The sequence below is a fragment of the Salmo salar genome, chromosome ssa07 (assembly GCF_905237065.1).
Source record: "Salmo salar chromosome ssa07, Ssal_v3.1, whole genome shotgun sequence".
Lineage (NCBI taxonomy): Eukaryota > Metazoa > Chordata > Actinopteri > Salmoniformes > Salmonidae > Salmo > Salmo salar.
The window spans coordinates 68,772,898-68,786,138 of NC_059448.1; the positions used below are offsets into that span (position 1 = coordinate 68,772,898).

General features: G+C 39.4%; 1 protein-coding gene across 1 annotated transcript in view; it reads left to right on the forward strand.

The window, feature by feature from the left end:
- The first annotated feature begins 6,198 nt into the window (after nt 1–6,198).
- Nucleotides 6,199–13,241, forward strand: part of LOC123743843 (globoside alpha-1,3-N-acetylgalactosaminyltransferase 1-like) — a 37,119-nt gene continuing 30,076 nt past the window's right edge. The window contains exons 1-3 of the mRNA XM_045722540.1: nt 6,199–6,353; nt 9,132–9,170; nt 9,254–9,313. Coding sequence (XP_045578496.1) covers nt 6,286–6,353; nt 9,132–9,170; nt 9,254–9,313 — 167 coding nt within the window. The 5' untranslated portion in view covers nt 6,199–6,285. The remainder of the gene's footprint in view (nt 6,354–9,131; nt 9,171–9,253; nt 9,314–13,241) is intronic.

The window sequence follows — 13,241 nt, forward strand, 5'->3', positions numbered from 1 at the left end:
AGATGGGGATGCAGGTGTCATTTGGTTAGCTAGCAAGACATGTTAATCGTTTAGCTATTCTGAAATTGAACGACTGTTATCCAGTTAGCATATCTCTTGCGTTTTGCAAATTCACTCTTGACTATCTACTTCGATTTCAGAGCACTCTCACCAGAGCGCAAAATAACTGATGAATTTACCAATGCAACACCTGCTGAATATGACTGGTGTCAGTAAATGTAGGCAATGAAAGTAAGTTAGTCACAAACATGCTAAATAACATGCAAACAGCCTAACAAGGGTGTTTGCATTCTGGGGTGAGTCAAAAGGTCAGAGTGAGGTGTTCTCTCATTTGTGTAGCTAGCTAGCCAACTTTTATTTTTAGTTAACCTTTATTTGACTAGGCAAGTCAGTTAAGAACACATTCTTATTTACAAGGACAGCCTAGGAACAGTTTGTTAACTGCCTTGTTCAGGGGCAGATTTTTACCTTGTCAACAGATTTTTAACCTTGTCAGCTCAGGGACTTGATCCACCAACCTTTCGGTTACTGGCCCAACACTCTAACCACTAGGCTACCTGCCGCCCAACTTTGGCCAGTTAGCCTGGGTGCTTGGTTGGGACAAGCAGCAGAAGGACGAGGAGGCTACAATTCCCCGTCACTTATCAGTGCAGTTTTGACGACCAACTTGCTGAAACAGTTTGAGAGGGTTTATCTAATGTTCCTCCATTAGATTTGAGATAATCTTGCTCTGACTAGCATTAGTTGTTGATCTTGTTGTCGATGTGCATATTGGAAAAGATAGCCTACCTTGTCATGATTGTTTGATCAACAGGACTATAAAAGTTCCCAAATGTAAGAGGACTCCCATGGTATTTACATATTAACAGAAATCCATTCAGGTGTATTTTGTGGCTTTTGGTGAATGTGTTCTATTGATCTAAAGTCGCTCTGTTGCTACTTCCTGTAAACACACAATCCAGTTCATAGTGAATAATGACAGGTCCTACTTCCTGTTAACACACAGTCCAGTTCAAAGTGAATGATGGCAGGCCCTACTGCCTGTTAAAACACAGTCCAGTTCATAGAGAATGATGGCAGGCCCTACTGCCTGTAAACACAGTCCAGTTCATAGTGAATGATGACAGGCCTGTGTGCAAATGGCATGTTTGTATATAGTCCTACTGTAGTTCTGATTGGCTATGGTGCACCAGTCTGCATAGACTCTGGTCCTAGACAAGAAAGATGGTTTATTTACTGCAGTGTCTATTAAATTGTCCAAACGCAAGGCCACTTTCCCACTCTATATTGCTATGGAATTTTCACAAATGACTTACTATACATAATTCCCAAACATTCTATGAATTTATGAAACCGTGAAAATTACCAAATCTAAGTGCTCTCTTGTCAGAAATTCCTGGGTTGTAAATGAACAGATTTTAATATGATTTCATGTTTCTAAAACGCAGTCAGTTCCATTTTAAACCCAGGAAGCAGCCTTTTAATTTGACATTCACCAGCTTTTCAAGCTTAATACTGTCAAAATATATATGGGAATTAGCTTCCAAAGAATGGAGTTTCTCTGAGCAACTATCGTCATTACTGCCGTCACGACCTTTATGTACTTCCAAATAAGGTCTGAATAAAAAGATGCAAGCAACTAAAAAAATGCCTTGTCTGGAAAGAATCTATATTACGTTCTGGGTAGAGAAGGTGGAATGTTATTACGTTCTGGGTAGGGCAGGTGGAAAATTATTACGTTCTGGGTAGGGCAGGTGGAATATTATTACGTTCTGGGTAGGGCAGGTGGAATATTATTACGTTCTGGGTAGAGCAGGTGGAATATTATTACGTTCTGGGTAGGGCAGGTGGAATATTATTACGTTCTGGGTAGGGCAGGTGGAATATTATTACGTTCTGGGTCGGGCAGGTGGAATATTATTACGTTCTGGGTAGAGCAGGTGGAATATTATTACGTTCTGGGTAGAGCAGGTGGAATATTATTACGTTCCGGGTAGGGCAGGTGGAATATTATTACGTTCTGGGTAGGGCAGGTGGAATATTATTACGTTCCGGGTAGGGCAGGTGAATTAACTGATTAGATTTTATGTTCCTACACTGTGGTAGGTGATAAAACTGAGATCTTCTTTAATTACGAGATGCTCATGCCTCTGCTCTACCATTAGGAATCGTTGTCACAAAGGCGACAAGCTTAGGTCCAATATAAGCCAATAGAAACGATATCTGGCCATCCAGAAATACGACAATACAAATGTATTTCCCCAATGTAGCGATTGTGTGGTTTTCGTGACGTTGTCAACTAACCCTAACTATTTGACCGATGTTTGCTGCTCCTCTTTCCTCTTGTATTTCAGCTAGCTATGGCCAGCCTGTCCAACTACGCTGTGCGTATGACATGTCTCAGCGCATGTATGTGATAAAGGAATTTATATGTTTAAAGATAATGACTAAAGTATTCCACCCCTGAAACCATATAACTGTTGTGTAAATGTATGTGAGACTGTTTCTGCTTGGAATAGATTAGCACGTTGTGAAAAAAAGTGCCCAAAGGTGGCAGGAGCTAAAATATTTCTTGATTATTATGTCCACGATAATACATTTAACATAACCCCAATGATAGGTTTCAGTCCGTGAATGTAGGACATGTAAGATGTGTTGTTTTTGACTATGTTCCCCGCTGGTGTGCACTCAGAATGGTGTGTCGTTGGGTCAAAGGAGAGATGAGGAGATGCAGCACTTGTACACTGAACAAAAATATAAACGCAACATGTAAGGTGTTGGTTCCATGAGCTGAAATAAAAGATCCCAGAAATGTTCCATATGCACAAAAAGCTTATTTCTCTCCAATGCTAGACTCAAATGTGGTTACATCCCTGTTAGTGAGCAGTTCTCCTTTACCGAGATTACACATCTACCTGACAGGAGTGGCATATCAAGAAGCTGATTAAACAGAATGATCGTTACACAGGTGCACCTTGTGCTGGGGACAATAAAAGGCCACTATAAATTGTGCAGTTTTGTTACACAACACAATGCCACAGATGTCTCAAGTTTTGAGGGGGCGTGCAATTGGCATGTTGACTGCTGGAATGTCCACCAGAGCAGTTGCCAGAGAATTTAATGTTTATTTCTCTTCCATAAGCCACCAACTGGCCTCACTACCGCACAACAATGTGTATGGTGTTATGTGTGCAAGCGGTTTGCTGATGTCAACGTTGTTAACAAAGTGCCCAAAGGTGGCAGTTGGGTTATGGTATGTGTAGGTATAAGCTACGGACAGTGAAAACAATTGCATTTTATCAAAGGCAATTTAAATGCACAGAGGTTCCCTGACAAAATCCTGAGGCCCATTGTTGTGCCATTCAGCCGCCGCCATCACCTCATGTTTCAGCATGATAATGCACGGCCCCATGTCACAAGGATCTGTACACAATTCCTGGAAGCTGAAATTGTCCCAGTTCATCCATGGCCTGCATACTCACCAGACATGTCACCCGTTGAGCATGTTTGGGATGCTCTGGATTGACATGTGTAACAGATGTTAAACGTACTCTCCTTGTGTTGTGTTTTGTTCAAATAAATCACCCCAGCCAGTGGTCCCAGTTGAGCATTATTTATTATCTGTTGTTAAATAGGAAACAGCATGTTAGTTGTGCCGGGCTTAATGATGTTGATGGCTGTCGATGGTAAAATCTGTAGCATGAAAACAACTGTGTTAGCAGTGGGCTTATGTGACCATTACATCGGTGCATGCTAGCATGCTAGCTAACACACTTAAATACAGCAATCATATACCAAAGAACATCCCAGAAAGCCCCTCAATCCCTAACAGGTACCATATACCCACACATGTATAAATCAGCAATGTACAGCAACCTTGTAAACAAAATGTTAAAATGCACCAATAGAAAACCAGTATTCAGAACGTGACCCCTTGCATCACATTTTCATACTGGCGAGACCTGATGTTCGCTATCTCCCCTAATCTGCAAGTGGGGCCAATAACAACACGCCTTATTGTCATCGGAATTGAACCAACCAATAAGAATGCTTGAACATTAAATACACCTTTCTTTAAAGGCAAGTGGCAACACAACCAACCCTGTTACACGTCACCCATTGAGCATTTTTGGGATGCTCTGGATCAATGTGTACGACAGCATGTTCCAGTTCCCACCACTATCCAGCGTCTTCGCACAGCCATTGATTAGGGACAAATTTCTTTCTTTCAATTGACTGATGTCCTTATATGAACTGCAATGTAATGTAGATATTCTTGCATGTTGCGTTTTATATTTTTGTTCTGTGAAATTGTGGATCCTAATAAATAATATAAATATTTATTATTAAATATGAGGCTATCATATTTGACCTTACTTGACTCCATAAAGTCACGGGGTCTAAATACTTTCCAAATGCACTGTACTGCTCTGTTCTGTGCTAGCTCTGGTCATGGGCAAAGCTAGCTAGGTTTGGCTCACACTAGCTCTGGTCCTGGGCATAGCTAGCTGGGTCTGGCTCACACTACCTCTGGTCCTGTGCATCGCTATCTAGGTTTGGCTCACACTAGCTCTGGTCCTGGGCGTAGCTAGCTGGGTCTGGCTCACACTAGCTCTGGTCCTGGGCGTAGCTAGCTAGGTCTGGCTCACACTAGCTCTGGTCTGCGCTATAAATTATAAGTACATAAATGTGCATAAATCAGCATATATTACCTAGCAACAATAATTGTAACTCTTGAACTGTTCAAGTTAGATACACCAAAACAACGTTCACAGGTTCAGGCTATCCTAACTTTAAATTCTTTAAAACTTGTATCAAACATAACTATATACATTACCAATCAAGTTTGGACACACCTACTCAAATCAAATCAAAACCTAGGAAGAAACCAAGAGAGGAACCAGGCTATGAGGGGTGGCCAGTCTTCTTCTGGCTGTATGAATGAATGTATACTCATTCAAGGGTTTTCCCTTGTCAAGAGTGAGCAAAGCTGTCATCAAGGCAAACTACTGGTGGCTAAGGTGGCTACTTTGAAGAATCTCAAATATAAAATATATTTGTTTAATTACTACATGATTCCATATGTGTTATTTCATAGTTTTGATGACTTCACTATTATTCAACAAAGTAGATAATAGTAAAAATAAAACATTTACCTGGAATGAGTAGGTCTGTCCAAATGTTTTGACTGGTACTGTATATTTGCATACATTTCCATGAAATAACTCACCAGCAGTAAGTCTTAAACTGTTCAAGCGAGATACACTGAACCAACTTTCATATGTTCCGGCTATTTTAACTTTTCATCTACCTACCTTTTCAACTATAACCAGTCACCAGAATTACTATTGCAGACACTAATACTACTATAAGTTTTTTCAAAACCAAACATACTTAAAACTGATTCGCTTTAAATAGTTATTTAAAACATTTAAAAAACTTCTACCATTACCACAAAATACTTTTAGAGTTAAAGCAAGTCTCATAAATTGTACTTCATGTACATTTTACCATCTATTTACTATTATTATTATTATTACTGCTGTTGAACAAATGTCCAAAAGGTTTTTGTCTTTGAGAAGTTAGGAGGGATGTGATGTTCATGTTAAATGGGTGTCTGCCCCCTTTAAGAGCCCCTGAGACTGGGATAAGGGAGAGATGACCAGATAGAGAAACCTGTATTTGCAAACAAAGGACAGAATGTACATTTGATATCTGACTTTTTAACTTACAACAAATAACTTTAACTAGGACCTAAGTTCTCGCCAAGGATTTAATTACTGGTGAAAGAGTTATTTAATATTACACTTGTTGCCAATCCATGGGAGCATCTGCTAAATGACTACATTGTAATGTAAATTTAGTGCTATGTATATTATGTAGGTTATGTATTTGTTGTGTTGTTTCCTGTTTGGTCCCCAAGAAGAGTAGATCATTAGGAATCCTAATTAATGCTAAATATGAGGCCTTATTTGACCTTATTTGGTCATATTTGACATTATTTGACTCTACTTTCTTATTTGGATGGATACTACATGTACAAGTGGTTAGGGTTGGTTGGTAAAGGACTCTATTTTCAGGTTATTTCTGGTTTGGGTGTGGGTTACCGTGGTGATGTGTGTATAAGTCCATGGAGGTACAGTTCAAAGGACTGAGGCTCCTCCTCCTCATTTGACTAGGCGTGCTGATTAGATCCACTAGTTTCATTTGAGATATCTTCATTTGATTGGACATTGCTTCTAGTGTAGGATAAACTAAATATTTGCTGACACTATTGGAAGAACAATGTGTTTCAGTTCAAATGTAAAGCAGTTTGTTCTCCTTATCATTGTTGGAATCTTCTTGCTTCTGGGGTATGTGTTTTTCTATATTTTATGTAATTACTATGCATGTGCTATGTGTGTATGTAAATGGTGTTATTTTGGAACAGCTAAATCTGTACTAAATAAATTGAAGTTGAATTAAAGTGATATAGTACAATTTCATGTCAACTAAGTGTACTGAGTAAAGTATACTGACCCACCTAAAAGTGTTTGTAATACCCACCTTATCTACCCACCTTAAACTGTACTTGAAAGATTTTATTTGAGTGTTCTCTATATACAGTCGGTGAATTTGTAGTGGCACTGAAAGATAATTGCAAATAGTAATGTCGCTAGCATATCCCATGTACACTAAAGGTGCACTTTATCTAGCTTTGGTGTACTATGTCAGTATACCTTTCATGGTTGTATTTTTATATACTATGCATGTATTTAATGTTACTTAAATGGTGTTACTTTGGGACACCTACATTTAAAGTAGAATTCAAGTAGTGTTTTTGTACTATTTCATGTCAACTAAGTGTACTTTGCGTGCTAATTTGTCCCACCTTAAAGTATACTTGCAATACCCACCTCATAGAGGATCTGAACCAGAAAAACAACTTCACTGGTTGAAATCATCCCGTGGCATCAATATTAGTCAAACATTGATTCAAGGGCCAAAGTTGACTACAAAGTGTAAATAGCATAATTCTGGTCTTAATAAAGATAGTATCTTCCAAAGATTTGCAATATTTAGGGAAAACTATGATGTTCCTAAATCCTTGGATATTTTAGGGTTGGGTTTAAATTTTCAATCATGGCCAGTCTTGCCCACTAACAAGGGGCGGTAACAACTAGGGAGAATTGTCATGCACAGAGAAACAGCTAAGTGCATTCAATCCAATCACTCCCTTTAACCTCTATGGGCTAGGTGGGACGCTTGCGTCCCACCTACGTAACAGCCACTTGCAGCCTGTGGCGCGATTTTCAAAATCTTCAAAATCCTATTACTTCAATTTCTCAAACATATGACTATTTTACAGCCATTTAAAGATAAGACTCTCGTTAATCTAACCACACTGTCCGATTTCAAAAAGGCTTTACAACGAAAGCAAAACATTAGATTATGTCAGCAGAGTACCAAGCCAGAAATAATCAGACACCCATTTTTCAAGCCAGCATATAATGTCACCAAAACCCAGAAGACAGCTAAATGCAGCACTCACCTTTGATGATCTTCATCAGATGACAACCCTAGGACATTATGTTATACAATACATGCATGTTTTGTTCAATCAAGTTCATATTTATATCAAAAACCAGCTTTTTACATTAGCATGTGACGTTCAGAACTAGCATACCCCCCGCAAACTTACGGGGAATTCGCTAACATTTTACTAAATTACTCACGATAAACGTTCACAAAAAGCATAACAATTATTTTAAGAATTATAGATACAGACCTCCTCTATGCACTCGATATGTCCGATTTTAAAATAGCTTTTTGGTGAAAGCATATTTTGCAATATTCTAAGTACATAGCCCAGGCATCACGGGCTCGCTATTTAGACACCCGGCAAGTTTAGCACTCACCATAATCATATTTACTATTATAAAAGTTTGATTACCTTTTGTTGTCTTCGTCAGAATGCACACCCAGGACTGCTACTTCAATAACAAATGTTGGTTTGGTCCAAAATAATCCATCGTTATATCCGAATAGCGGCGTTTTGTTCGTATGCGTTCCAGACACTATCCGAAATGGTAAAGAAGTGTCGCGCGCATGGCGCAATTCGTGACAATAAAATTCTAAATATTCCATTACCGTACTTGCAAGCATGTCAACCGCTGTTTAAAATCAATTTTTACGCCATTTTTCTCGTAGAAAAGCGATAATATTCCGACAGGGAATCTACTTTTCGGCAAACAGAGGAAAAAATCACAAAGGCGGGGGCGGTCGGGTCACGCGCATAAGCCCAGAGTCCCTTGATCGGCCACTTGAGAAAGTGTATAATGTGTTTCAGCCTGGGGCTGGAATGACGACATTCTGTTTTTTCCCGGGCTCTGAGCGCCTATGGACGACGTGGGAAGTGTCACGTTAGAGCAGAGATCCTTAGTAAAAGATAGAGATGGAAAAGAAGTTCAAGAAATGGTCAGACAGGCCACTTCCTGTAAAGGAATCTCTCAGGTTTTGACCTGCCATTTGAGTTCTGTTATACTCACAGACACCATTCAAACAGTTTTAGAAACTTTAGGGTGTTTTCTATCCATATGTAATAGGTATATGCATATTCTAGTTACTGGGTAGGAGTGGTAACCAGATTAAATCAGGTATGTTTTTTATCCAGCCGTGTCAATACTGCCCCCTAGCCCTTTAAGAGTGTGCTCCTAATCTCAGCTCGTTACCTGTATAAAAGACACCTGGGAGCCAGAAATCTTTCTGATTGAGAGGGGGTCAAATACTTATTTCCCTCATTAAAATGCAAATCAATTTATAACATTTTTGACATGTGTTTTCGGAATTTGATTTTTGGTTGTTTTTCTGTCTCTCACTGTTCAAATAAACCTACCATTAAAATTATAGACTGATAATTTCTTTGTCAGTGGGCAAACGTACAAAATCAGCAGGGGATCAAATACTTTTTTCCCCTCACTGTATCTGACAAAGGTATTGATGTGAGTTTCTGTTCCTTTCTACACATTGTTTTCACCGTATCAATTGTGGCAGGTAATATCAGTCTCTGTAATAGCGTGTGGTTTCATAGCGTAGTGGGCGGAAATGTTTTCATGACAGACTTGAACTGATTCTCTCCTCTCTCCCCAAAGGTATGTGGTCTTCAACCACTTCAATGAAAGGCAAAACATGTAAGCTGAAGTTTCTGTTAATTTATTACACCCTAATGATGCTATAATGTGATGTGGATTTTCTGATTGATTCTTATTCACAGGGTTTGGTTTGACACTTCCAAAATACATATCCCAGTTGATGAGGACCAGAGGAACACCAGGTTAGTTGATATAAACTGAGAAATTCTGGCAACAAGTCATGGTACTTGATACTTTTAATAAACACTCCTTTCTATTTCCTTAATGTTACCCGTTAGATCATTTTCAGAGATGACATCACTTCTATGGGCTAGGTGGGACGGTAGCGTCCCACCTGCGGGACACAGCCAGTGAAATATCAGGGCGGCAAATTGAAAAACAACAAAATGTCATTCAGCTTTCTCAAACATACGACTATTTTAAACCATTTTAAAGATACACGTCTCCTTGATGTAACCACATTGTCCGATTTTAAAAAGGCTTTACAGCGAAAGCAAAACATTAGATTATGTTAGGAGAGTACATAGACAAAAATAATCACACAGCCATTTTCCAAGCAAGGACATGTGTCAATAAAACCCAAAACACAGCTAAATGAAACACTAACCTTTGACGATCTTCATCAGATGACACTCCTAGGACATTATGTTACACAATACATGTATGTTTTGTTCCATAAAGTTCATATTTATATCCAAAAACAGCATTTTACATTGGCGCCTGACGTTCAGAAAATATTTTGCCTCCAATACTGCCGGTGAATCAGCACAGCAATTTACAAAAATTCTCATCATAAACGTTGATAAAATATTAAACTGTTATTCAAAGAATTATAGATGAACATCTCCTTTATGCAACCGCTGTGACAGATTTCAAAAAGGCTTCACGGGGAAAGCACACTTTGCAATAATCTGAGTACTGCGCTCAGAAAAATACACCAGGCTATACAGATACCCGCCGTTTTGGAGTCATTTAAAATCATAAATAGCATTAGAAATATTCACTTACCTTTGATCTTCATCAGAAGGCACTTCCAGGAATCCCAGGTCCACAATAAATGTTGTTTTGTTCGATAAAGTCCATAATTTATGTCCAAATAACTCCTTGTTGTTTGTGCGTTCAGTAAGCTAATCCAAATGTAGGAAGCGCACAGAAAATTTCACAACAAAAAGTTATATTTACGTTCGTTGAAACATGTCAAACGTTGTAAAACATCAATCTTTAGGGCCTTTTTAACCTGTTAGGGCTAGGGGGCAGTATTGACACGGCTGGATAAAAAAACATACCCGATTTAATCTGGTTACTACTCCTGCCCAGTAACTAGAATATGCATATAATTATTGGCTTTGGATAGAAAACACTCCAAAGTTTCTAAAACTGTTTGAATGGTGTCTGAGTATAACAGAACTCAAATGGCAGGTCAAAACCTGAGAGATTCCTTTACAGGAAGTGGCCTGTCTGACCATTTATTGTCTTTCTTTGACATCTCATTCCATTACAAAGGATCTCTGCGGTAACGTGACACTTCCCACGTCGTTATTGTACTCCACACTGCCCTTTCCCACCTGGACAAAAGGAACACCTATGTGAGAATGCTGTTCAATGACTACAGCTCAGTGTTTAACACCATAGTGCCCTCCAAGCTCCTCACTAATCTAAGGACCCAGGGAATAAACACCTCCCTCTGAAATCGACCACTGGACTTCCTGAAGGGCCGCACCCAGGTTGTGAGGTTTGGCAAAAACAAATCCGCCATGCTGAGCCTCAACACGGGGGCCCCTTAGGGGTGTGTGCTTAGCCTTCTCCTGTTCTCCCTGTTCACCCAGGACTGCGTGGCAGCACATGACTCCAACACCATCATTAAGTTTGCCAATGACACGGCGGTGATCACTGACGATGACGAGACAGCTTAGAGACCTGGCAGTTTGGTGCCAGGACAAAACCTCTCCCTCAACATCAGCAAGACAAAGGAGCTGATCATGGATTACAGGAAACTGAGGGTTGAGATGAACTGGCACCAGAGGGGAGTGGTGCCAGTGCCCGCAGTGGGGGTAGTGGAAGAGGACTGGGGCCTTTGTGGAGTGATGGAGGTTGAACCTTCAGTACAGGCAGCATTAGAGACAGCAGTGGGGGGGGGAATCCTCATCTTCTCTGTGGGGAATAACATAATTAATATAAAGGGATCAATATTGCTGTAAGATCATTACAGTTGACACATTTTACAAATCTACATTACTGTAATGCAAAATAAATACACAAAAAAATGACACTTTGTTACAAATTCCCTGCTGGTGACATTAAGCACATCATCTCCTTCAGTGAGCTCCCTTCCCATACTGGACGTAGCAGGTCAAGGGAATTGTAAACTGGCCCTCACAACTGGCCAGGTGAGAGAGAGCAGCAGCAAGATCAGCTCTGTCCACAAAGCATCTCAGATTAGGAGTGCTGATCTAGGAGCAGTTTTCCATCATAATGAATACGATTATTTGGACAATGTCTGGACAGTGCTTCACACAGAGGTGTGAAACACACACACACACACACACACAAACAATGCAAACAATGGGACACAGAGACAAACGAGCCACAAGAGGGATGGGAAGTCCAGTCCAATCCTCTCTCTCCTCCCTCTGGAAGCATGCAGTGGGACTGTCAGGAGGGATGGGATGACAATGGGCCAAAAGAGTAAAGACATACTGGGCTAAAATGTACGAGTGAAATTAATTAACTTGTCAAATTAAAAGATTTGAATGTAGCTTTAACACATGAATACATATAGCTATCTGAAATGATTGATAATGTCATGAAAATGTAAAAAAACACAAAATAAATGTAATATTATCTAAAGAATGAGTCTATACATCATAAATCAATGTGAGAATCAAAACATATGCCTTTGCCTGGCCACAGCTTCTTCTGCAACGAGGTAACTAGACTGTTTCACATAGTACTTTGTCAGCTTTAAAGTTTGCTGTTCAACAGTTTACCAGTTCTACCAGTTGAGCTTGAGTCTGCAGATATTTCCCATCTGTAAATATCCTCACTGTCAATCAGCTTTACTCCAGAGTTTTATGTGTTGACTTTGTGTCTGTATTCTGTTTGTACATTGTCTATTGCTGGCAGCAGCTATTCATTAAGTTACATTACAGGTAGGCCTATGTGCAAATGTACTTGTCAAATAAAGTGATTCTGATACCAGTATTTATTATTTTCCTGATGTGGAAGAGCCTGGGGGTCATTGTTAAGATCCTCTTTTTCCACAATGATTCTTAAATTTGACTTTGGTTGCCATTTACTTCAAATTCCTTTTTCATGTTACACTTCGTCAATCTTGGAAAGATACATACATTTCGTGGCGACAGGTAGTGGTTAGAGCGTTGGGCCAGTAACCGAAAATGTTGCTAGATCTAATCCCTGAGCTGACAATGTAAAGTTTAGTCATTCTGCCCCTGAACAAGGCAGTTCCTAGGCTGTTCCTAGGCTGTTATTGTAAATAAGAATTTGTTCTTAACTGACTTGCCCAGTTAAATAAAGGTTAAATAAAAAATTGAAAAAAATTGTCTTACGTGACATTAGATAGTGTGACAGCCATTTGCTCTGATCTGTCTATTCTGTCGAGATACATAATAAAAATGTTGAGTTACGTAGAGTACCAGTTTGGACACACCTACTCATTCCAGGATTTTTCTATATTTTTACTATTTTCTACATTGTAGAATAATAGTAAAGACATCACAACTATGAAATAACACATATGGAATCAGTTAACAGCGTCTCATCCCGTCAGCGGGATCAAAATCCAGCGAAAAATCATATCGCCATTAGCATAACAAAATGTAATAATTTTTTATTTTAATTAAAAATTTAGTTTTTTTTTTTTATAGATACACCTCTCCTGAATCGACCCACGTCGTCCGATTTCAAAAAGGTTTAACCTCTATGGGACCGGCGGGACGAATTCGTCCCACCTACGTAACATCCACTGCCAGCCTGTGGCGCGATTTTCAAAATCTTCAAAATCCTATTACTTCAATTTCTCAAACATATGACTATTTTACAGCCATTTAAAGATAAGACTCTCGTTAATCTAACCACACTGTCCGATTTCAA